Source organism: Eutrigla gurnardus (genome assembly GCF_963514095.1).
Source record: "Eutrigla gurnardus genome assembly, chromosome: 23".
Classification (NCBI taxonomy): Eukaryota; Metazoa; Chordata; class Actinopteri; order Perciformes; family Triglidae; genus Eutrigla; species Eutrigla gurnardus.
In genome coordinates, this window is record NC_139934.1 from 2,173,818 (window position 1) to 2,198,976 (window position 25,159).

A 25,159-nucleotide genomic window follows, 5' to 3' on the forward strand; every position below is an offset into this window, starting at 1 on the left:
AGCCAAAACAAGAAGGAGTGCACCAGGTAAAGATAGAATATGCTATACTATGATTAAACATATAAGTGAGGGGGGATTAATGAAAATATTAACACTATACAATAAAGTCTGGAGAGAGGGTAAAGTCCCACAAAGCTGGAAAGAGGCGATAATCATCCCAATCAGGAAGCCTGGGAAAGATCATAGCAAGCCAACAAACTACAGACCCATAGCTCTTACGTCACATATAGGAAAAATAATGGAGAGAATGATAAATGAGAGGCTCATGTATCATATTGAAAAGAGGGGACTGGTGACTAGGTATCAAAGTGGATTTAGAAGAGGTAGGAGCACAATGGATCCGATATTATGTATAGAAGACGACATTAGGAAAGCACAGGTAAATAAAGAAACGGTGGCCGCAGTGTTCTTTGATGTCGAAAAAGCATACGACATGTTGTGGAGAGAAGGTTTGCTGATTAAGATGCATCACATGGGGATTGAGGGAAAGTTATTTAACTGGGTCATGGATTTTCTAAGGGAAAGGGTCATCCAGGTTAAAATTGGGTCAGAAATCTCAGAAAGTTATATTGTAGAGAATGGTACGCCGCAGGGGAGTGTTATCAGTCCTACACTATTCACAATAATGATAAATTACATTTTCAACAACATACCAACAGGAATGGGAAGATCTCTGTTTGCAGATGATGGGGCAGTATGGAAGAGGGGAGGCAACATAGATCACATAGTCATGAAATTACAGCAAGGGATAGATCAAGTGGAAAAATGGGGAGCAGAATGGGGTTTCAAATTTTCAGTGGAAAAAAGTAAAGTAATGTTCTTCTCAAAAAAGAAAATCAGTGAAAATAAAAAGTTAAACTTATATGGAAGGAACTTAGAAAGAGTAAACAGCATGCGATTCTTGGGATTAAGCTTTGACTCTGGATTAACGTGGAGAGAACATGTGAAGGGAATAGTTCAAAAAAGTAAGGGAGTATTGAATGTTATGAGGTGTTTGGCCGGGCTAGAATGGGGGGCTGACTTTACATCACTAAAATATATATACATTGCACTAATACGATCTAGAATAGAGTATGGTAGCGTGGGATATGGATCAGCAGCTAAATCAGTCCTCTTACAGCTAGATGTCATTCAAGCTTGAGCACTAAGAATTTGTCTAGGAGCAATAAAAACAGCACCAGTATGCTCCCTTCAGGTTGAAACAGGAGAAATGCCATTATGGCTCAGAAGGAAACAGCTTACAGCCAATCACTGGATACATCTAAAAGGACACAATGAAGACCATCCAACAAAGAGAGTTTTGGAGATGTGTTGGGAAAAGGGGAAAGAACAAAAATCAAGCTTTGGGTGGGTCAGTGAGGGAATAGCAGAACAACTAAAAATACAGCAAATAGAAGTCAGCCCAACAGCTCTGTGGACGCAAATACCAGAATGGATGCTACAAGAGACAAGCGTTGACCTAGAAATATGGAACATCAAGAGAAGAAATAAAACAGCAGACCTAGTACAGGAATGTTATAACTACACAGAGGGAAAGTATGGGGAATATGTGCACATATATACAGATGGATCAAAAGAGCCGGAAACAGGAGCAACAGGCGCAGCAGTGGTGGTTCCCAGTCGTCATACCAAGATATCAAAAAGAACATCAGACCACCTAAGCATATATGCAGTGGAGCTATGCGCAATATTAATGGCAATAGACTGGGTGGAGGACAGAGTGGACAGGAAGACAGTCATATGCAGTGATTCAGTTTCATCACTCTTAAGCATAAAAAACAGGTCAGCAAAAACACATCAGGAATTATTATATGAAGTACTGTTAAAAACATCCAGATTAACAACAGGGGAGGGAAATAACGTTCATGTGGGTGCCAGCTCACTTGGGGATACAAGGAAATGAAAAAGCAGATAAAACTGCTAAGGAGGCAGTAAAGAAAAAGGAGGTGGAAGTGAAAGTAAAATTATCAAAAGCAGAGGGGAAAAGTTTAATTTGGAAGGAAATAATCAACCAATGGAACCAGTATTGGAAGAGCCAGGAAAAAGGGAGACATTACAGGGAGTAGTAGGAGAGATGGGGGGGTATGGAGACAATAGAACAGAACAGGTAATAATGAGGAGATTAAGAATAGGGCATACCAAACTGAGCAGCACACTTAATATCATAGGGAAGCATGCAAATGGTCTGTGTAACTGTGGGGAGAGGGAAACAGTTGAACACGTGGTGATGGCATGTCCTGGATATGGAAGGGAGAGGGAGAGGATGAATAGAGGGTTGCAGAAGGTGGGAGTGAGGGAAATTAATACCTAGTATCAACTGGGTTAATTAAAAGGATGTAGAAGAGGAGGAACGGGAGGAGTCAAGTCCAGCAGATGGCGGTAAATGCAACACTAAGGATGCCGACTGCCATTAAACACCAATGCAGAAGAAGGTGGCAGCCCACGTGTGCAAACCTGGGAAGGACGTCCACTCGCATTTAAAATCGCCCATGTGGTACCTTTAGCCGGGTTCTAGAGATGGGCAAATGAAGCCTCGTGAAGCTTTTGAGGCTTCTTCCTGATTGTACCGAAAAAAGATTCGAAGCTTCAAAGCTTCACAGAAAGACCCTACCAGTGACATCTAGTGGTCAGCTGCAGTTATAGCAGCAATGAACCTCCAAATGATTCACACATCATTGCTTCCAGTTCCAACACAAAAGCAATAAAGTCATTATTAAGCAGTTGTGTCTTCATTCTAAGAATCATTGTTCACACATACACAACAAACTGGGCATCTCGCGTCTCGTTATAACGAATGAAGGCGCGCCAAAACTTCGAATCAGTCACCTCATTTCCGGTGGTTCGTTGTGACGTATGAAGCGTCAAACGTCATCGGTCACGTGATCGCGGAGATTTGATACAAGCCTTGACACAGCGTTTCGAACCAGCCTGCCTGGAGTCGGTGTCAAACGTCCCATCTCTACCGGGTTCTGTTCTCACCTCCATGTATTGGTTAGGACCCGGGACGCTGGTCCTCGTCCTGCTGAGCGGCGCCTTGAGTGAAAGTGAGTAGAATCCCCTGTATTCTGGTGCATTTGAACGTGGTTTGATACTTTAATTAGCTAGGCTGATGCTAACGTTTATTAGCTCACCTGCACTCCACTGTAGACAAACAGATGAAGGCTCATCCTGACGGAGCCCACGTTTTTAACCAGGCACACTGAGCACCAGGACTAACAGACTCAAACACAGTTTAACTGCAGTAACCATCCTCAATGCTACCACAGAACAATAACATCAGTGTACATGGGTGTATTGGATGAACTGTTCCCAACCTATACTCTTGTGTGGTCTGCTAACTATGTCCATACGTCTGTTGGTATGCATGTATGTACTGTTTTAACTGTGTGAGACTGGGTATGGATAACTGAGTGTGTATGCTGCTATGTCTCTATTAGAACTAGTAACATTAGTGCTAAATAGTTTTTAGGTCGTGACATTTCAACTGTCTGCTGTTATTTTACAGCGTCGATCCACGATGTGACGTGTTTCTATTGTCTGGTTTGTGTTCAGACGTAACGGTGGAGATCGGAAAAGACGTCACTCTTACGTGTCGCGGCCCGCCGAACGACGAGGTTTTGATGGTGGCGTGGAACAGAACAGATCTCCCAGAGGATGACTTCGTCTTCCTCTACCAGGACAACAGCCAAGCAGGGGAGGAGTGCCAGAAAACTTACTACGGCCGGGTGATGCTGAATGATCCAGAGATGAAGGATGGAAACGCCTCGGTGGTTCTGAAGAACGTCACCCTGAACGACACCGGAACCTTCCAATGTGGGCTCGGCCTGAAGAACGGCCAGCGCCGAAGGAGGAACGCCCTGGACATCTTCAACACCATCAAGCTGAGGGTCACGAACCGGGGTGAGTCTGGGGGTCACGAACCCGGGTGAGTCTGGGGGTCAGGAACCCGGGTGAGTCTGGGGGTCAGGAACCAGGGTGAGTCTGGGGGTCACGAACCCGGGTGAGTCTGAAGATCCGGTCCTTCCAGGTCCTTCAGATAGACTTCTGGTATTCAGAGAACACAGAAGAAGTGTATTTAAGATCATTCAGTACTTTACCATGTCTAGTAGGAATATTCACTTTTTCATTTATTTATTTATTTTGCGTTCCTCAAGACCACGATGTCGTATTAGGACCATTGGTTAAAACAAAACAAACGGAGCAGAGAGCTGGGCGATATTATGAGAGTATTAACTGTACGAGTTTATAAAGTCCTATCTTTAAAGAGGACATAACTCGCTGTGCATGATGTCTGTGTGTTTATATTCTATATTGCTGTTTAAATAAAATTGACTCTATTTCCGTAAATATTTGGTCAACTATTGAATATGACCCGTTCCATATGGGGTGTGTTGGTTTGACGATGATGATGATGTCATGCCTGTCTGCTCCGTAGGTCACACAGGGCCACGCGCCGGGATGGAAGGAAGTCACATGAAGCTAACTCTGGCCATCATTGGTGTGGTGGTGGTGGCGGCGGCGGTGATTGGCTTTGTTATGTATCGGTGCAGCCGAGGCTTAGGGGTACAGCATGACAGTGCTGGATTAGAGTCTGCTGAGATGGAGGCCGTTAGCGTGGCAGACTCTCCCAACAGTGAGTGAACATGCAGCTTAAAGCACTTTGATTGGTCGGAATGACTGCATATTAAATTAGTGCAATAGAAACATTATTTGCCAGACTGCTTGTTTTTAATGCATCGACTCTTTGCTCAGATTTCTTTAATTGATTTCATGCTTTTGTTAAAGCTGAATTTATATATATTTATATTTGCTTTAAGGATACAACAGGCTTCCTGTGGATATTTGCCTGTTTGTCCATAAATGATCATTAATTTGCCAATTACGACATTTAACATAAATGTCTCAACAGGATCAAATCAATGTATTTTTATGTAAATGTTCCTGACGGCAGTGAAAATGTTTGAAAAGCTAAACAGCAACTCATTTTAACAACAGGATGATGGAAACGTTCCGGCTGACTACTGACTACAGACATTTGTGTAAAAGTTAGAACGATTGGACAAAACTTTTTTAAAACTCTCAGGGAAAGGTCTGTGAAAATAATATATATTTATACAATAATGCTCGTGTCTGTACTGAACTCTTCTTCATGTCTTTTAAAGGTTTCATGTATCTATCGGAATATTTTTACTTTTTCACATTCTTAAAAAAACAAATAAAAATAAATTCCACTGAAAAGTTGAATCATTGTGATTATTGTTACTGATGCACAAACGTGTGAGCATGGTTTTCATTGTTGGCAGATTAATGTCTTTTATACGTTATATACAGTATGTGTGTGTATATGTGTATATATATATATATGTATATACATATTGAGAGGTGTGCATGGCTGCGGAGCTGAACAGGAATGAAAAGAACAGAGAGGGAAGGACTGGGGAAGCAGGCTTTTATAGGGCGTTGGCACCCGGGCCCAGGTGCACGCCAATTGAGGCCAATCAATGATGTCACTGCTCCCCAGTCCTAGAAACAATTAGAAAACAGAATGAAATAGGGGACAAAGCAAACAACAACCAACCATGACCAATAACCATAGAACCTAAGAGTGAACAACAACTACTATAATACACAATATACAGGGAACCGTCACAACACACACACAGTGTATATATATACTGTTATGGCATGCCGTTCAGGAAATTCATCTTTGAATATATGGAATGAATGTTTGAATATATGGAATGAATGTTTGAATATATGGATTGAAGCTTTGATATCTAAAAAAATAGAGAATATTGAATGAAATTCAAAACCTAGTTGTATCCTTTTCATCAAAGTTCTGAATTCGCTGATTTTACAAATGGCATCAGTTGAAATATTTCAGTACTTTCTTGAATTGGAAAACTTTTTTGCTACAGGTTGTAGGCCTACTCCAAATGACACTAACAGTTTGGAGACTATATCGCGTCACCTTGAGGATCATATTTCCATTATTGCGACATTCATGGTGCTTATGAGTAATAATGTTCAACAAAGCATTGCTGAAAGAACATTATGCGTCATTCTTGAAGGAATTTACGAGTCTCTAAGGGAGATGTCGGCGGAAATAACATTCCAGTTGGAAGTTGATGTACAAGCGCATGGCATGGGCACTCATTCTGCAGCTCAGAGAGGAAGGCCGAGGTAAGTAGCCTATTATTTCAAGTGTATGGAGATTGAGGCTGATTGAGGCTGATGCAGGCCAAGAGTAATCTCTACTTAGTAGCTACATGGAACAATAAAGAAGTTACAAACGTTTTTATTTATATAAAAATATTATATTTTTTTATATTATTATTTAAAATATATTATAGGCTGCAATGTAATAAGACAATGTATTCACACTGTATGAAGTAACACATAAACCCAGCATGCTCAGCTGATTCACATGCAGGACTTAGGCTTTAGCTGGATGGCCATATCTCGGATGCTGTCTGTAAACATCCGAACACTGTACAACCACAGGACACAACTCGGTCTGGTGCACTATGGGAGTTTCACTGACATTGCAAATGTCGATCTGGATCGACTTATTGCTGAGATTCTCAGACAAACACCCGGTTCTGGAGAAACCTATGTCACTGGTAGTTTGAGAGGAAGAGGAAATGCCTTCCTGGAGATCAGGGTCATCAGAGAGGTATTCTTCCTCAAATAGGTCAAGGTATGTACTACAAAATAAAACAAGAATACTCTGTAATTAAGGTACAAATATGATGTTTGTTCACACAGATAGTTGCATTACCACAGGACAAAGAATTTCCATGATGGTTCAATAACTTGAATTGTCTTGAGTGGACAGTGAATTATTTTAAGGTGTAATACCATTTGACTGCTGCCTGTTGTAAACAGCGCATAACAAAATCAGCAGCTGGGTTGTGCGGCAGTGTGTATATTTGTGCTTATATGACCACTATGAAACAATCAGAAAAAATTTTCATATTTCTCTGATTCACCAGTTGCCTTGCAACCACTGCTCACTCTCCTGGTTCAACCTCTATGTCACTCTACCACTGCTGCTCTCTCCCTTTCTCTTACTCAATGAAGTGGTGATAACTTGATCACATGGCTGATACACAGATGAAATAGCACAGACCCACGGATGTGCTTGCATGAAAGTACACGCGTCTTTGGGCGGGCACAGGTTTATTTGTCAGTCAGAGTGGTTCATATCAAAACAAATCCAGAGGGAGTGCAACTTTCTTCTCTGTTCAGGACACCATGACTCCACAATATTTTAACATAGGAAATAGCTCTTTGCTGAAAATACTGTATGAAAAGAGATGAAATATTCAGAAAAGATGGACCTGTAGGGTGTGCTGGATGAACTATTGCCAGATGCACTGGGTTGAGTGGGACCATGGGACACACCGGAGGTTTTACATCTCGCAGAGATGTGATGCCTGTTGCTACTAGCATTGACAGTGGGGCCAACTGACAAGCCATGAGTGTTGCCAGTGGAGATGGCAGGAGTTCCACTGGAGATGGCGAGAGTCTCATCAATAGTGGTGACACCAGCACTAGTGGACATGGTGAGGGTGTCGGCTGGGATGGAAGGTGCATCAGTGCAAATATCTTGGGTAGCAAAACACCACATAACTTCGTCACCACTGGAGACGGAATGGGCCCCAGACGTGAAGATGTCTAGGACAACATCTTTGGAAATTTCAGGCACACTTCCAATGACTGTAACTGTAACATGGAAAAGTAACTTATGAGTAACATTTAACTCATATGACAGTGTGCATCAGAACACATTTAGGGCTGTACAATACATTATTTTGTGGTAGATTAAAAAAGGGTAATGTATTATTTTTTTGCACAAAAACATTATTTCAAATAAATTTGATTAAAAAAAAAAAAGACTTAACATATGATGTAATAGTGTAAACACAAAATATTTACCACATTTGTCAGTGTCAGATATTTCTGCCAAACCAGGGTCCATCGCTGCTTTCTCCATCAGATGACTGTCAATGCAAACAGATAAATACAATAACTTTTATGAATCCAACAGTCAATACTGACAACAAAACATTGTAATTGACTTTTAGAGCATACTATAAGTAACTGTTTAAATCAATTGGAAATTACAATATTGCCATTTTGACTGCCACTATCATAAACATGTCTTGAAATCGTCAGTACTACTTACAGATTCTTTTTCCTCACTTAAAATGATGTTGTCAGGCCTGACATAAATGGACTTCTGATGAAAGAGTTTTTTCACAAGGTCTCCATTCAAACTCTGCCTGGGGGTAAGGGATGGCTCAACTAGTTTGTTGTAGCATGGCAGCAGGATTTGTAACCTAAAGGAAGGAAAAACACACTGTATATGAAACTTCTGTTGAAGCTAGAAGAGCACACAGTACAAGGAAAATATTTATTTTCAATAAATCATTTGTATGAACACAGAAATTTACATTCTGTCATTTTCTCAGTTCAACCAACTTCAATTTACTTCTGTTATTTAGTATAACCTTTTAAAAGATATTTCTTCAGAATTTAACTTTATTTGATAGCAACAGATGAAGACAGACAGGAAAGGGTGAGAGAGAGAGAGAGAGAGAGAGAGAGAGAGAGAGAGAGAGAGGATGACATGCAGCAAAAAGCCCGGGTTGTACTCGAACCCCAGCTGTTGTGGGGAGGACTTGGTCTTTAGAACATGGGGTGCACATTCTAGCAGGTGAGCTAGCAGGACGCCTCAGATCAGTATAACTTAGAATAGAATTGTTATGAGCTATTTACAAACATAATGTATCAACAAAATGTGTGTGTTCGTCTTATTATATATCCCAGCAAGCCTGTCGGAAATCAGCAGCAGCAAAAGGTAATGTAAAATGATAAAATAATATTCAAATTTACAACACATAAGCACTCAAAATAAAGCTTTCATAGTATAGTATGTCATGGTATTCTTGCAAAAATACAATGAAAAGAGGTTACAAACTGGCTAGAACTTACCTGCATCCCTCCACAGCTGGCTGGAAGGCTGCTGTTATTGCCTGCATTATTTTGTCAGAATCCCAGTCACAGCCTAATTCCAAGGCAGACTTGATGTGGCCGTTTTCAAAAAGCCAAGCCTTTTTGGCACGCCTTGGCACATCTGTCGCTTTATGGTCTGGCAGTAGAATCACCTCTTTGAAAAAGGACTGAGCCACAGAACTGCCTTGCGCCTGAAACCTTAGAAACATTAAACAAAAAATATAACTTCATACAAACAGACAGTGTTCATAGTAATTTAACTAACTGTGTTCCAGTGATTAATACAGCAGTAATACAAATTATTAATTCCATTGTCCATCTCCATCAAGCATAGTCTTGGAGGGGATTATGCATTTGTCTGTCTGCAGTTCATTTCGCATACTACTGGACCGATCAGCCAATTTTGGCACACTTTTATGACTGTATCATTGAAAAACAATTTCATTGACTCTTCTTCTATTTTACTGTATATCACCATTGACTGCTGACTCATCACTCCCTCTAATTTAGATTCCACATAGCCTAATCAGTAGTGATGCGTCGAACAGGTGACAGTCTGCGATCGTTTTCAGAACGCACTCAAAAAGCAACTTGTTGAAGCTTTGAATAAATTACTGTACAAAAAGGGAGAAACAAACGTTGACAAACACGGTTCCATAATGGGTGGTTCCTATTGTATCTAAACAATATATAAAGAGTTTCTCTTTCAGTTCACGAAATCCCTGCAGCCACAGCATTTGATTAATCCGCAGTCCCGGAGAAGTGCCGCGCCAGAGCGCATTGCCATTACGCACGGAAATATTGTTAAATATATTTGTTTAACATGTTTTTATTGGGCATCAACAAACTGATTAATCCAGGTGTGCCTGACCAATGTTGAGAGGTCAGACACACCTGGATTAATAAACTGGTCCAATAATGTAAGACAGGAAATAAACGAGCTGGTTTATTTCAGAAAGTAGTGAAGCTGTGCATAAAGCCCATTCAGTGTAAATTTAGGTTTATATTTTTGTGTTTTGTTCTTACTAATAAAGGTTGTCAAGTTCAATGGCATTTCATTATACTGTCGTTTTGTTCCTAACATTTGGGATTTGGTAGGGTCGGGTGGCGGTGGGGGGGGGGGGCCCGAAGAAATTTTTTTGCTTAGGGCCCCATTTTGGTCAGGGGCAGCCCTGGTTGCTCTGTTGTTCAAAGGTGTGACACAAATCAACTTGCCTTCACCCAACGTTACTCTACTTTACGAACTTTGACCCATAGACCATTCCTCTACAACGGTTGCCATGGCGACTCACTGGGGTTGAGCAGTAACCCCACTAGCGACATCACGGCCAAGACCAAGATGTCCACCTGTGGGGCGGGATGGGGGACGCCGACCTCCGCCGGCTGCCAACTGGCAGGACAACGCCATCTACTGGTGCGAGTCTCCGTCGAGGCAGCGGAGCAACTCCATCAACATCACAGTGCACAGTAGGAGCAACTAGAGATTTATTTATATGAAGAAGTCTAAAAGTCCTACCCCCCATTCTTCACCACTAACAAATGCAAAAATCCAATAAAGTAATTTAAATGGACAGTACGGTGTGACGTCCCTGTTCTGTCTATTCTCTTCTCGGTGCCTTCCAGGAGAACCAGGAAGCAGTGGGCCGTCCTAAGCAGACCACACCTTGGGGTGATAAAAGGCCGGTCTGCTCGCTCTCTCTGGTGGTTGAGCAGCTGACTGCTGCTCTGACCTACAACCTGCTGTAGTTTGTTCTCTCATATACATATACACATGCACACGCACACACCCACACACACTACATCTGATATACACCCACGTTATGTTCCTTTTGGGTTGTTTGGTTAAATAAACACTGAAACATTCTCAGAGCTCTGTGTCTCCTCTCTCCTTGTTTCAAACTGAGAGCCAGGCTTCTAACAGACGGGGGCTCGTCCAGGAAACTCCAGAATCCTGGATAGTATGGTTGCTTGTGTTGGGGATGTAGCAGGAGCAGATTTGGTTATCAACACTTAATTATTAATGTCAATATGATTATCGGTATTAATAATTATATTTAATATATTATCATGATATAATCATGAATAAACGGGGCACCACCCTGGGATCAGGGAAAAGATAACCTAAAACTGTATTCAGTCTCAATATAAAGGTTTTATACTCACATGCCAATCATCGTGATCATTGGCATAGAAGCATAAAAACAATCTAACAATTAAGAAGGCGTGAAATTCAAGCACTAGCCTTCACAACCTGCTGTTATCCAGTGACGTATACACAACAAGCACAAGAGACCGCTAGTTATAATATAATAAGATTTATTAAAATCAGTAATAGTGATCACAATCAATATCACTGCAATTAACAAAGCCTTATTACCTAACTACCTAACACACAAAGCTAAGCTAAACAGAGGGAGAGACACACGTGGAGTGTGTGTGTGTGTGTGTGTGTGTGTGTGTGTGTGTGTAGCTATTCCTCCTAGCAGCTAGGGACAGCTGAACGTAGGATAGAATAGAATAGAGAGAGAGAGAGAGTTGAGAGATGGCTGGACGCAGCCACTGGGTGGAGCTATTTCCCTAGCATTCAGAGACAGAACAGCTGAGGTAGGATACGTGTGTGTGTGTGTGTGTGTGTGTGTGTGTGTGTGTGTGTGTGTGTGTGTTACCAGGAACAAAGAGGGGAGCAGGGAATGCGCACGCACGAGATCGGTCCTCACTCTACACCAAGGTTCAGTAAGCGTGTTACCATCACACGGGAGCTTGTGAATGAACTGGCGTTCGTTTCGGCGGGACCCCGGCCTTTTAACTGATGGTAGATCACTTACTGAGCTCGTGAATGTGTCCGAGGTTGGACACGCGGTCCTTGGTCAAAACTTAAAACACTATCGAACCTATGCCTCTGCCCAGACAAATAGCCTCTTACTTTCGTTGATGTGCGTGAGTCCGTCCTATACAGGTGGTGGCACTTCTTGGCACGCCGGCGGCGACGGGCTGTGGTTCGCGAGTCCTCGTGCGGCAGCGGAGGGTGTGATGAGTCGGTTGAATCCAAGCGAGGGCGGGCGTAGAAGTTATCCTTCTCGCTGATCAACTTAGCTGAAGAGAAAACAGTTTGTGTTCTTCCTTCTGCAGGCAAACAAAGAGTCGCCCGGTGCAGCGATCGTCTCAGGATCCAAAATAATAAAAAAAAAGAAAAGGGTGAGTCAAGAAAAAAAGAGAGGGAAAACAGTCTGTCTCCTCTCCAGCAAGTTTGGGGGAAAGACAAAGGAAACGCTGCAGACGTTAAAAGTTCACCTCCTTTTGTAACGGCGTGTTACGGTGGAGAGAGGGCGTTTAAAGGTGGACGCTGGCCTTTATACCCCATGGACTCCCAGGGACCCCCCCACTTTCTGGTTAGGTGGTCAGCTAGGGGAAAGGAGGTTCCACATTGTCCGGTTCTTGTGCTGTGCAGGTTAGTATAACCTTCTCCCTCTGGGTCTGGTCGGTTGCTGTGGGGTGAACCATGTCTGCTGTTGATGAGTTTTTGCAGAATCCCAGGGAGGATCTGTTTAACACCTTCACGAAGGAGCAGTTGAAGGTGGCTGACTATTTTGACGTGGAAATCCCTAATAAGGCCCTCAAAGACTGTAGCTTAAGTATGATTAAGGACCGTTTGGTGCAGTTGGGGGAGTTGCCTGATAAATAGATTGTATTCAATTATTGTTATTTAAATCCTATAAAATGTAAATATGTTATTTAGTGAGTGTGTAGGCATGTAAGACTTTATTAACAATAGTAGCTTAACAAACAAAGAATTCAGTCTCGACCCACCATCGTTTTGATCCTGACAGTCTAGAGGTCTTGGCTCTATATAAAAATAAAGATATTACAAATTCATATAATTAGGGATTCAAGCTTTTATTTTATTTTTACATTTTATTTATAATTCAGTCTCACTGAGTTTTGAAACATCTTTTTTTAAGGGCGACTTCCAGTGTCCACGATTGGCGCTACGTTTCCACGTCCTCAGCTATATATATATATATATATATATATATATATATATACTGTATATGTATAAAATATATTATAATTAGGACACAGCTTCTGTCTCTGATCTCTGCAGCTCAGAAGTGATGCTCGGTGCTGACCGCCACAACGTCATCATAGTCATCAGCCGAGCTCTGCTCGCCGTCGTTGGGTGGCACTGTTGCCACGGAGACGGGAAGGCGATTTCCTGTCAGAGGAGTTTGATAAGCAATATTAAAAGAAGGGTAAGCATGACAAATAACAGTCAACATTACATAACTGTGATTGATTAATTGATTGCTTGATTGATTGATTGCTTGATTGATTGATTTATTGATTGATTGATTGATTAATTGATTGATTGATTGATTGATTGATTGATTGATACCTGTAGTTCTCTGTCGATATAAAGACACCATGAGGACAGTGGAGATGCAGTATGGACAGAACACCACCAGGTGGCAGACCAGTCTGAACACGAGGTGGAGGGGTTCTGAGTCAGGGGGCGGGGCCGACGAAGAGGGCGGGGCTGACAAAGAGGGCGGGGCTGACGAAGAGGGCGGGGCCACAGTTGCAGGTTTACCTGCAGACAGAAATCCCACCTCTTCAGGTGAATATCTGGATGAATGGACTGCTGGACTCAAAGATGACCTTTGACCTGCTCACCTGTGACCGTGACCCAGCTGGGCGGAGACTCTCCGTCACCGACGGTACACGTGTAGAGGCCCTCGTCAGACCTGGACACATGCTGGATGGTCATGTTACCTGTAGGCTCAGTCCCGATGAGGGAGCCATCCTTGTAGAAACCAGCTGGGAGGTCGGAGGTCGGGTTTGTCCTGCAGGACAGAGTGACCTCATGTCCCTCCATCACAGGGAGGACTGGACTCTGCAGGATCACCGGTCCACCTCAACACAGACACAGAAGTCCAGCTGACAACGAGACCTTTACTCTGGCGGGACGACTTTTATTTTGGATTGTGTGATCTTACCAGTGACGGTGATGTTGATGGTGTTACTGGTTTCTCCGTCTCCGGACTCACACCAGTAAACTCCACTGTCCACTGGGAAAATGTAGCTGAGGGTGCAGGAAGAACCAGCAGGTTTCCCCCAGGGATCTCCACACTGAGTCCTGGTTTTGTCTTTCCTGGTCCTCCTCAGAATCCATCCAGCTGGACCCCCGTCGTCCTCACAGCTCAGAGAGAAGGAAGTCCAGCTGAAGAACTGGAGGCTGCTGGGACTCGTAGTCAGATGAACTGGAAGAGGAGGATGAAACAAGACCAGGTGAGATCCCGGTGTACCTGGTGTTTTCATCAACATACATATTTCCCAGCATGCATTGCAACAAAACCAATGAAAACGATTAGTTTAATGGAATAGTTTTAATTGCTCATGTAGAATTTTAAAAAAAAGAACTAAAGTTTATAAAAGTGTCAATTTGGGACTTTATTACAACCGGAACAACCAGATTGGGTGGTTGTGGTAGCTTTCACTTGTCATAGCTGTAATAAACTCACAAATGCTACTTTTACAAACTTTTTTCCCTGAATATTGCCCTCTCTCAGCTCCATTTATTGTATTTTATTTACTACAGTCGACCTAACAATACGTCGTACGATGACGGCAGCGGTCCACAGACCAAAGCGTGAGGTCACAACGACTACCCAGACTCTTTGATTTCCCCTTGAGTTCCCCTTTGCACTTATTTCCCCTTCCAGCCCCCCGGGGGGTCGAGATGAATCATTTTCAGGTTTGTGGACAATCAACAATGTTTTGAGCGTTTCCTGACCTCGGCCTGTGGAGCAGCTCAGCAGCGAGGCCAGAACTGAAGAGGAAGGACACAACAACAGAGCAGGCTGGTGTTTATATGCAGGATAGAAACAGGATGGTCAAACAGGATGAGCATCGTTGAATTAGATGTCGTCGCATCAAAGACACGGCGGTACTTACGGAGCAGACACAGCACCGAGGGTTCGTCCATCCTTAACACTCGTGAGCTCTATGAGTTGATGAGAACGCTCCGGTGAGACCCGCCCTCTTCCTCTGTGATGGCATTTGACGGTGTTGTGGTTTCCTGTCCTCACACCTAGAAAAAAAAGATGGGTTTCATTTAAAAAATCAAGTACTGAGTACAACAACAACACACGCAAGTGAAGAGAAGAGCGTTGAGATGGAAAAAAGCAAAGACTGATGTCAGGAACCTTTAAAGGACAGTACAAAAATAAATAACTACAGAACAAGAATCTTGAAGATGTCATCACCGACTTCAGAGTGAGTTTCATTTTCACAAAGGAGCTATGTCTTTAATTATTCTTAATTGAGAACGTACTTTGTTGACGTCACTGTATGGGGGGTGGGGTGAACCATATGGGCTGAAATATGTGCCACTAGAAACTGAATTTGAATCACATAATTTGAATTTGTATTGTTTAATTTGAATCATTGCATTGGAAAAACTGAATCTGAATACTATAATTTGAAATTGAATTTATTAGTTTGGAACTGAATTCCAATAAACTTGAAACTGAATGTAAGATTATTAAATTTAATTCAGTTTCTCTGAAACTATATTTGATCCTCACTGAAAATTCGATTCTATATATTTTCACATTCAGTTCTCACAATTCAAATTCAGTTCTCAAAATTCAGATTCAATTTACTGTGACAGACATCCGGGTAGTTGAGGAAGAGCAATCGAGCGCAGATACACAGGCCTCCTCTTCAGCCAATCAGCACCTACGTTTTTGAGCACGTGACATAGTGGTAATTTACCTTAATGCTGGCTGGTTGCAACCCGCCATGAGACGGAGGAAGAAGTGCTTGACAGACTGGCTTGACCATGGATGAGGCTGGGACAAATACGGTAATGGCAGTTTACCATATATTTTAACGAGCTTTTGTTTAACTGTTGTTAATGTTATAGCTATTTTGTAGAATCGTTTCGTTTCGTCAGCGAGCATAAACAAATCATAATGTTTACAATTACATTAGACTACTAGCATGTTAGCATTGCTTCAGCTGAGTGTTGCTGTGCATGACAAGTAGCAGAAGGGATGACCATTAGGCTGTTAACTTATGCTTATGCCAACTGTCCAGTTATTTTTGAATTAAAATCAAACGTTTGCGACAAGCCAAAATTACTGTATGTTTGATAAAAAAAAAAAAAAAGAAAGGCTAGCTTGTCAGCCATAAAATGTCGGAATATAAATAACAACAGAGTCCATGGTGGGATTCCAGTTATGTCAATGCTGATCGGATTTACTGATAACGTTAGAGAGAGTTGGTCCATTCACATGATCCAAACCGTGAAATCGAAGAAGCCATGTGCAAGCGCCATTCTGGTGCTCTAAGTCAGGGAGAGGCCAGATAAAACAACCCAGTGTTCTTCTGGAGATTCATTTTTGGCCAACTTGTGCTGTGATCTGCACAAAGTTTAGCAAGGTGTAACTTAACGTTATAGTGATTATGGGCACGATCCAACCAGTTACAAATGAGTTGTCACTGTTACCATGGTATAGGAAACCATATCCGGCAAAATAGTGTAACATTTATATATAACTAGCTGGCTTGTGGTCACATAACAAATACAACTGATTTGCTACTATTCCATAATTTTGGTGGTTCCTCATCCATAGCCTCCACCACACTTGATATCAACTTGACATAAACTCCATAGCTTACAATCACAGTGATAATTGAATCTGTTTATAGTAAAGCACTTTAATTTGTTTGCAATGAAAAGCTCCTACTACTTTCAACCTTTACTACTTCTAGATTATTATGTTACCAGCTACCTCTCTGTAGCTCACATCTCCTATTTGGAATATTATTAGTACCACAATAAATTATATTAATAGTAACCCTACTATTAATGTATGACATAATGTCATCTAATACATAGTATGTCAGTGATTCACAGTGGTATCAGAAAAGAATAGCACCAGCTGATGAAATGGGTTGCATTACTTGATGGTGTATGTTAACAATTCATTACATTGCTTTTGCAGAACATTGTCATTCAGGAGTGCTTAGCCAGACTGAGGGAAAGACTGCAGTGTGCCCTCAACAACAACCCTCCTGATCTTGATTATTTGGAATACATAGTGACCCAAGAGAGGACCTTCATAAATGCAATGGAGAATGTAGCTCTGCCTAATGATGTCTGTGAAGCCCTCGAACAACTGAGCAGTTTGTTAGACCTGCGGAATAAACCTCCCCCCTCCATATCTGTGGTGAGGAGCATGGGTCCCCGTGGACGTTTTAGACTCCAGGTCACAGAGGACCACCTCCAAAGTCTTCTTCATCTAGGTCTACCTGCCACATGTGTAGCAGACATTCTTGGAGTCTCAAGAAGAACCATCTACAGGAGGATGCAGGAGTACAATATGTCAGTTAGGAGCCTGTATTCCACCATGACTGATGATGCTCTGGATACTGAAGTGAGAGCCATCAAATCTAGACTACCTCATGCTGGATACCAGATTGTCAAGGGGTGTCTTGAAGCAGAGGGCCACCATGTACAATGGACCAGACTCAAGGCCTCTATGCATAGAGTTGATACAGAGGGCATCTTATCAAGAATGACAAGTATGGGCTGTGTTGTTCGGCGAAAATACTGTGTTCAAGGCCCACATTTCCTGCAGCACATAGACACCAATCATAAACTCATCAGGTGTGTTTGAATATAGCATGACTTAAAATAGTTATCGTTGGAATTCATTTTTATTTGTGGGTAATTATCCTTTGCTTCTTTCTTTTTAATTAAACCATGTCCTTTTTTTCACCAGATATAACATGGTGATATTCGGTGGCATTGATGGCTACTCTAGGAAGGTAAGTTTCCTAATGTAACAAAGTACATACTCATGAAAATATTGCTGGTATAATTCATAATTTTTTGGTAGGGTGTCCATCTTATGACAATCATCCCATAACTATTATTAGTACAATTCATGTCCGTTTCCCACCCTCTAGATCATGTACCTCAATGCTGGATCCAACAACACAGCGAGTACTGCACTTCAGTTTTTTCTGGATGGAGTGAGGAGATTTGGATGGCCTTACAAGTGAGTAATGCTGCAGTAAATTTATTTTGAATTATGTTTCTCGTAGTATCCTTTAAGCAATACAAATGATTTGTCAGCCGTTTATTAAACATGAAATTATCAGGATTTATTCAATGCTGCATTTAGTTTTCATGAACCTGTGTGAGGAAATTATCCAGTATTTTTTTGGCCTTTATATGGCTTTATTGATAGACAGGAAACAGGATGACAGAGAGAGAGAGGGGGAGTGACACGCAGCAAAGAGCCCTAGGCCGGGACTTGAGCCCGGGGCCGCTGCAGCGAGGACAAAGCCTTTGTACATGGGACGCCTGCTCTACCAACTGAGCTAAACAGCGCCCCATGATTCAGTATTTTTAGTAGGGTTTTTTGTGGATTCAGTTGTATGGATACTAATTTCAAAATCTGATGTGTTACAGGGTAAGAGCTGACCAGGGTGTTGAAAATGTCAGCATTGCCCAGATGATGTTTACTGTGAGAGGCACAGGACGTGGAAGCTTTATAAGTGGAAAAAGCGTGCACAACCAGAGGTGAAGTATTCCTGTTGCAATAATGATTATTATCAAATTACCTCAAGATCCAAGTAGGTACATGACATGTCTTGTTATTGTTGGTGTGCCCTTCAGTGTGACATTTACTCCAGTTGAATTGCTGTTTGGCTATTCTTTTACATAGTTTGATTGACCCATGGGGAACTTTTGTATGTATGAATTGTAGAATCGAACGTCTATGGAGGGACGTGTGGACAGGAGTTACACACGTTTACTATGACGTATTACACAACCTGGAGGAAGATGGATTCCTCGACATCTCGGATAATCTTCATCTCTTCTGTGCTCAGTACACCTTCCTCCCAAGACTCAAGGCTGATTTGGGCAAGTTTTCTGCTGGATGGAATGATCATCCTATCAGGACAGAGGACTACCTTTCCCCAAACCAGCTGTGGGAGCTTGGGATGCTGCAGCACCCCATCAGAGAGCCAGAGATGTCTGAGGAAAATGTGGCAGTTGAGTAATAATGCCAATGATATTGTTGTCCTGCCTCTAAATATGATTTTCTCAATCTACATACTTATAATACTATCTTCTCTTGGTTTTAGGGAATCCAAATTGAGGATATTGATTGGGAGAGCTCAGGGCTATCTGATGGTAACTCTGCCACCCCAGGTGTTACCGTGCCAGAGATGGAATGTCCATTGACGATCAAGGACATTGAAACTCTATGCCTTGCCATTGATCCCCTTTCTCATTCATATAGTTTTGGAAGAGACATTTATTTGACCACACTCTCACATGCTGTGTACCTACTTCACCATCATTGAAAGTCGTGTCTGTGCCAATCAGAGGACTAAATAAATTCATGATGATTCATGATTGCACAAGTCCAGTCTAGGACCCCATGTATCCTGGCACCTTATAGTCCACCTTCCATTCACAAAAAACTAATTGAAACTAAATAAATAATAACAAAATGGCACTCAATTTTTACACTCAATTATATTCACCTTTCCTGATGATGTAGGCACTTTGTATTTTGCTTCCATACTTTTTTATTGGACACCCTCACATTCATTCTGTCAAGCTGACACAGCCACAGGGAGGAGGGAAAGAACACAGTGAAGGACATCTTCTCTGACAAAAACATTTTAATGGTGCGATGCCCATATGGAAATGCTGTTTGAAGCGTAACATTCAATGTAATGGCTAACAATGATGTATACTTTATAAAATGTGTCAAATAAAATCAATCAATTAGCCACGCACATTTGTTATATTTTTGGTTACATTCCAAAGGATAAAGAGAAAGTTAATCAAATAACTCAATGTAACCGGATGGGTATCTCAAGGAACAGGACTAAAAAAATTAATTTGTTAACGTTATGGAATGGCAGTGTATATTGTTCATATTGACTGCTAATCAAAAACTAGCTATAGTCCTGGGTCATTAAATACCCCCATGAACAGAGAATTGGGTGAACTGACTTCAGTGAAAGACTGAACAAATATCTTAACCCAATGTATTACTACTTGAGCCTGAATGTATATGCATTGTACTTGAACCGTGAAAGAAAAACATTCAGTAGTCTATTTAGCACTGCATATTTGAAACCGCAACATTTCACCTAAACCTGATGAAATGCCTGCCCTAGATGGAAGGCCTCTGTCATCACTTGTTTGAACTCAGTATAATTTTGCATATGCTTAACAGGCAGGCGGATTGTATTACTACATGCGGCGACTGTTGGGTAGCAAACTGTATGTACACCATACTGGATGTGACAGGTGTGATTGAACTGCACAAAGACACTGAAGTTTATCTTCTCTTCTGGTAAGACAGGAATGTGGCCCTGTCCTGTGAGCCACTGCAGAAACGTACTGGGGGAGAGGTGACCTGGATAGTCACCCACCTCTGGATGTTCACCTTTTCAGAGACAGATAAAGCAAACAATCATGTAAATTAAATATTGGACATGGTTTACCTGTACTAGCAGAGAGGTAGAATTTGGAAATCTAATCTCTGACATACAGTAAGTGTACGTACAATGATAATGTAATCTACATGGAAACTTCATGAGATGTGTAAGACAGAGAAACTAAGTACACAGAGTTTACAAGAAGAAAACTAAATGAGCAATTACATGCTTCCAGCTCCTGCAAGAAGTCCTGTAGATGGTTCATAACGCTCACTTCCACCTGTTCTTTGTTGGAGCCCTTCTCACTGAACTCAGGATGGCACGCCGCAAAGACAAAGTCAGCATCAGCCTGGTGAGAGAAACAATTATCGTTATGAGTTTATCCAGAAAGAGAGAGCAGTGGTGGTCGAGTGAGCTAGAGAGTTAATGAAAAGAGCAAGCGGCGCTGGTGAGAACAAAGCCAATGAATGAGAGAAATAAACTGTGTGTCGGTCAAAACAGACACACTGACAGCATAGGAGCAGCACACAGCAGAGGAGAGAGACGGAGAAGCAGCACATAAAAACACCGTGATGTTACCTGGTTGCTACGCTATGAGTCCCAACCTCACACACGCTGGCTGTGGGCTACACACCCACTGCCCAAAGGTTGACACACAGAAATGTCCCAAACACAGCAAAATAATAAGATAATCAGAAAAAAACTAAAGTCAAAGTAAAGGACATGATTGGTACTTGAGATAAGCTGATATTTTAAGTTTAAGACTTGGAATCACTATTGGCAGTTAAAAGGGGCATCAGTACATCCCTACTAAAGCCTACATTTATTAACTCACCTTCACCTCCACCCCAGGGACAAAGAGTGGTTGGCAGATGTTTGGGTATTGGCTCATTAGATCAGCGAGACCATAAAGTTTCAGACCTTCACGTAGCTGGGAGAGAAGGGGCAGCAGCCGAAGTATGGCATGAAGAACAACAGCACTAAAATATAGAAAGAAAAAAGAAATTCAGTATGAAGTTAAAGGTAAAAAAAATCAAAACATGAATATGAACATCTTTGACAAGTATCAGCATAGTGAAAAAACAATTATACCGAACAATTTCTTCTCTCTTTTCAACATTAACAGGTCCATTATAGCCACAGCTCAAAATTTCCTCAATCAGTTCAGTCATTGTAGCCTCTGTGGCCGACTCAACCTTAAAAAGACACACACACACACACACACACATACAGAAAAAAAACACTGAATAACATGTCAGGGGGGCATGATTACAGCACCTCCAGAGAGCATGTCAAAGTGTCATTGAGCAAGACACTGAACCCCTAACTGCTCCTGATAGGCTGGTTGGCGCCTTGCATGGCAGCCTCCACCATCAGTGTGTGAATGTGTGTGAATGAGGCAGACACAGTACAGCGCTCTGAGTAATCGGTCGACTAGAAATACGATACAAAAATGGAGTCCATTTACCATTCAAGAGGTGCAATAGCTGAATATACAATTGTATTTTTATTTCTTGCAATACTGTATTTAGGGCTAGGCAATATGGACATAATCATATATCACAATATCTTTGACCAAATACCTCAATATCGATGTTGTTACAATATTGCTTTCATTTGATATTTAAACATGGGATTTCTGATAAACAGTTATTATTAATGTGAATATGGTGACCAAGGAGGTAGAGATAGAGATAGAGATAGATCAGCAAAAACAGTTTGCAAAGTTCAGAAAATTGCATTCCTTTTCCAAAATACAGTATCTAAATCCAGGAAAAGACAACACTTGTGCTATATCACAATATTAAGATATCCATCACAGCCAATATCTATTCTCATATCACAATATTGATGTAATAGTGATATATTGCCCAGCCCTATCTGTATTGATTCTCAAAATCATTGTATTGACTCAATGATATCTTTGTCTTTGCTGGAGCATTCTGAAATCCAAGCACATTTTCAAAATATTGATGTTTAAAGCATCACAGCTCATTGAATCAGGACCCCTGAAATCCGACATGTATTGCATCAGAATATTGCTGCCAATACACAGCACATACAGTATGACACTATTGAGTTCCCACCCTCAGTGAAAGGGAAACATCCCTGAGTGTGTTCTCTGACTTTCTTGACCAAATCCCATATCCAGCAAATAAAGTAATAATGAATGTTTTGCTTAATTTGTGGTGTCTTAAACTTATGTGCCATGGACATTTTAGCTACAATTTTAACAAGAAATTAATACAAATGTTAGTCAAGGCATTTCAAAGCTCCTCTTCTGGACAAAATGCAACTACAAAAATGTTGACTAACTTCCACTGTATTCCATGACAAAGGTGGGTAAAAACTAAACCCCATGACTATCTCGAATGAAATTAAAGTAAATTCCCTGATTTCCATGAATTCTGTGACAGCTGGGAATTCTGTATTACAAAGATGTGATGCCAAACATTTTACAGCAGTAAAACCCTTAAGACCTCTTACCTGGGAGATGAGTGATGTATACTGAGCATCAGAGACATCCTCTTTGGAAATGAGCTGTATCTGCAACTCCCCATCACACAAGTACTTGTAGCACCAAAGTTTGAGGTAGCAGGGTGGTGGTCCGCTTTGAGCCAGACTTGATTGATTGATTGATTCATTTTAATGACCACACAGCCAGGCTGGTGGAATTTGTTGTCAGCTTGGTACAGGTTCCAACTTACAAAACATATAACACAGATATACATACAGACATATACACTACACAATACATAAGGGCCATGCTTAATCCTTAATGTTCAGAGTTCAGAAAGTTTATTGCAGTTGGGATGAAACTGTTTTTTAACCGGGATGTTCTGGAAGCAATTGTCCTGTAACGCCTCCCAGAGGGCAGTAGCTGGAAGGCATAGTGTGCAGGGTGGGTGGGGTCGGAGATGATTTTCCGTGCTCTGCGTAGTGTCCGTTTGTGGTAGAGTGAATCAAGGGATGGAAGGGGTGTGCCAATAATTTTGGATGCTCTGTTTATGATGCGTTGTAGTTTCTTCCGGGAGAGTGAGTCTAGACTGCCGAACCAGACTGTGATGGAGAAGGTGAGGATGCTTTCTACGATGGCTGTGTAAAAGTGGAGCAGAAGATGGGACCTTACCCTGAACTTCTTGAGCTGACGGAGATGGAAAAGTCTTTGCTGGGCTTTTTTGTAGATGTGGTCTGCGTTTATTTTCCATTTGAGGTTATTGCTGATGTGGGTTCCAAGGAGTTTGAATGTGTCAGTGATGGAGATGGATTCACCTTTAATGAGCACAGGAGTTTTGGGGGATGGTTGGCGTCTTGGGTCGATGATGAGTTCTTTTGATTTTGATGAGTTGAGTATGAGATCATGGTCTGTACACCAGGTCACGGCTTTGTTGATCTGTGCACGGTATTCTGTTTCTTGGTTGTTGGTGATGAGTCCTATGATGGTTGAGTCGTCCGCGTACTTGTACAGGTTGACAGAGCTGTGGTGGGATGTGAGCTTGTTTGTGTAAAGGGAGAATAGCCAGGGTGAGAGAACACAGCCTTGGGGTGTGCCTGTACTGAGGAAGAGAGGGGAGGATGTGGTATTTTTGATCTTCACCTTTTGTTGCCTGTTCCAGAGAAAGTTGTGAATCCAGTGACAGATGCATGGGTCGATGTTCATGTCCAGTAATGTATTGAATAGATTGGCCGGGTTTATTGTGTTGAATGCAGAGCTGAAATCCATGAACAGGATGCGGGCATATGTGTTGGCGGACTCCAGGTGGTTCAGAATGTGATGAGTTGCTAAGATGACGGTGTCTTCAACTGACCTGTTGGCTCTGTATGCAAATTGATATGGGTCCATGAGGGGGGTGGTGACAGATTTCAGGTGATTTAGTATGATGCGCTCAAATGATTTCATAACTACTGATGTCAAGGCAATGGGTCTGTAGTCATTGAGGCAGGAGATGGTCTTGGTTTTGGGAACTGGGATGATAATGGTTTCTTTGAAGCAGTTGGGTACTGAGTTTTGGCAGAGGGAGGAGTTGAAGATGTTGGTAAAAACCCCAGCCAGCTCCGCAGCACAGTAGTGGAGAACGGAGGGGCTGATGTTATCTGGGCCGGGGGCTTTATTCCTTTTAAGTCCCTTGAAGGTGCTCCTCACCTCCTCCTCGTAGATGGTGAAAGGGGGGGGAGGGAGGGGGTCTGGGAGAGATGGTGGTGGAGCCGGTGCCTGCTCAAACCTCCCATAGAAAGTATTAAGTGAATCGGGAAGCTGATTGTCGCTGTCAGGTGTGGGGGTGGGTTTCTTTTTGTAGTTTGTCATGTTTTGTAGTTTTTTCCAGATAGAGCGGGTGTCACTATTAGTGATTTGTTCTTCTAATTTAGTGGCATAGTTGGATTTGGCTCTTCTTATTGCAGATCTCAGTTTGTATTTGGCAGCCATATATTGTTCTTTATTTCCTGTCAAATGTGCTGAATTTTTCTCCTTTCTTATTATTTTAATGTCCTTGTTAAACCACGGTTTATTATTATTGTAGTGTTTGACTTTTTTGAGTGGAATGCACAGGTCAACGCAGTAATTGACGTATGACGTCACTGCTTCGGTGACGTCGTTCAGGTCACCTGCGGCATGGAAAACATCCCAGTCCGTGCACGCGAAACAACCCCGAAGTTGTTC

General features: G+C 41.9%; 2 protein-coding genes and 1 long non-coding RNA gene across 3 annotated transcripts; 1 reads left to right on the top strand and 2 right to left on the bottom strand.

The window, feature by feature from the left end:
* Positions 1–2,930: 2,930 nt before the first annotated feature.
* On the top strand, positions 2,931–5,151 carry LOC311008852 (uncharacterized protein). Its single transcript, XM_084002776.1, has 3 exons — positions 2,931–3,044; positions 3,553–3,900; positions 4,436–5,151. Exons 1-3 carry the CDS (start codon positions 2,984–2,986, stop codon positions 4,639–4,641), a joined length of 615 nt encoding a protein of 204 aa, XP_083858902.1. The 5' UTR covers positions 2,931–2,983; the 3' UTR covers positions 4,642–5,151.
* A 7,843-nt stretch (positions 5,152–12,994) lies between these two features.
* LOC311008969 (neogenin-like) lies at positions 12,995–15,053 on the bottom strand. The gene is made up of 6 exons (XM_084002934.1): positions 14,974–15,053; positions 14,813–14,848; positions 14,016–14,279; positions 13,693–13,932; positions 13,415–13,609; positions 12,995–13,234 (listed from the first exon to the last, which is right to left on the bottom strand). Exons 1-6 carry the CDS (start codon positions 15,002–15,004, stop codon positions 13,125–13,127), a joined length of 876 nt encoding a protein of 291 aa, XP_083859060.1. The 5' UTR covers positions 15,005–15,053; the 3' UTR covers positions 12,995–13,124.
* Positions 15,054–19,981: 4,928 nt separating this feature from the next.
* On the bottom strand, positions 19,982–21,721 carry LOC311008960. The gene is made up of 4 exons (XR_014596594.1): positions 21,592–21,721; positions 21,335–21,479; positions 20,725–20,848; positions 19,982–20,507 (listed from the first exon to the last, which is right to left on the bottom strand). It is a non-coding gene; the product is annotated as an uncharacterized lncRNA (long non-coding RNA).
* Positions 21,722–25,159: the final 3,438 nt, after the last annotated feature.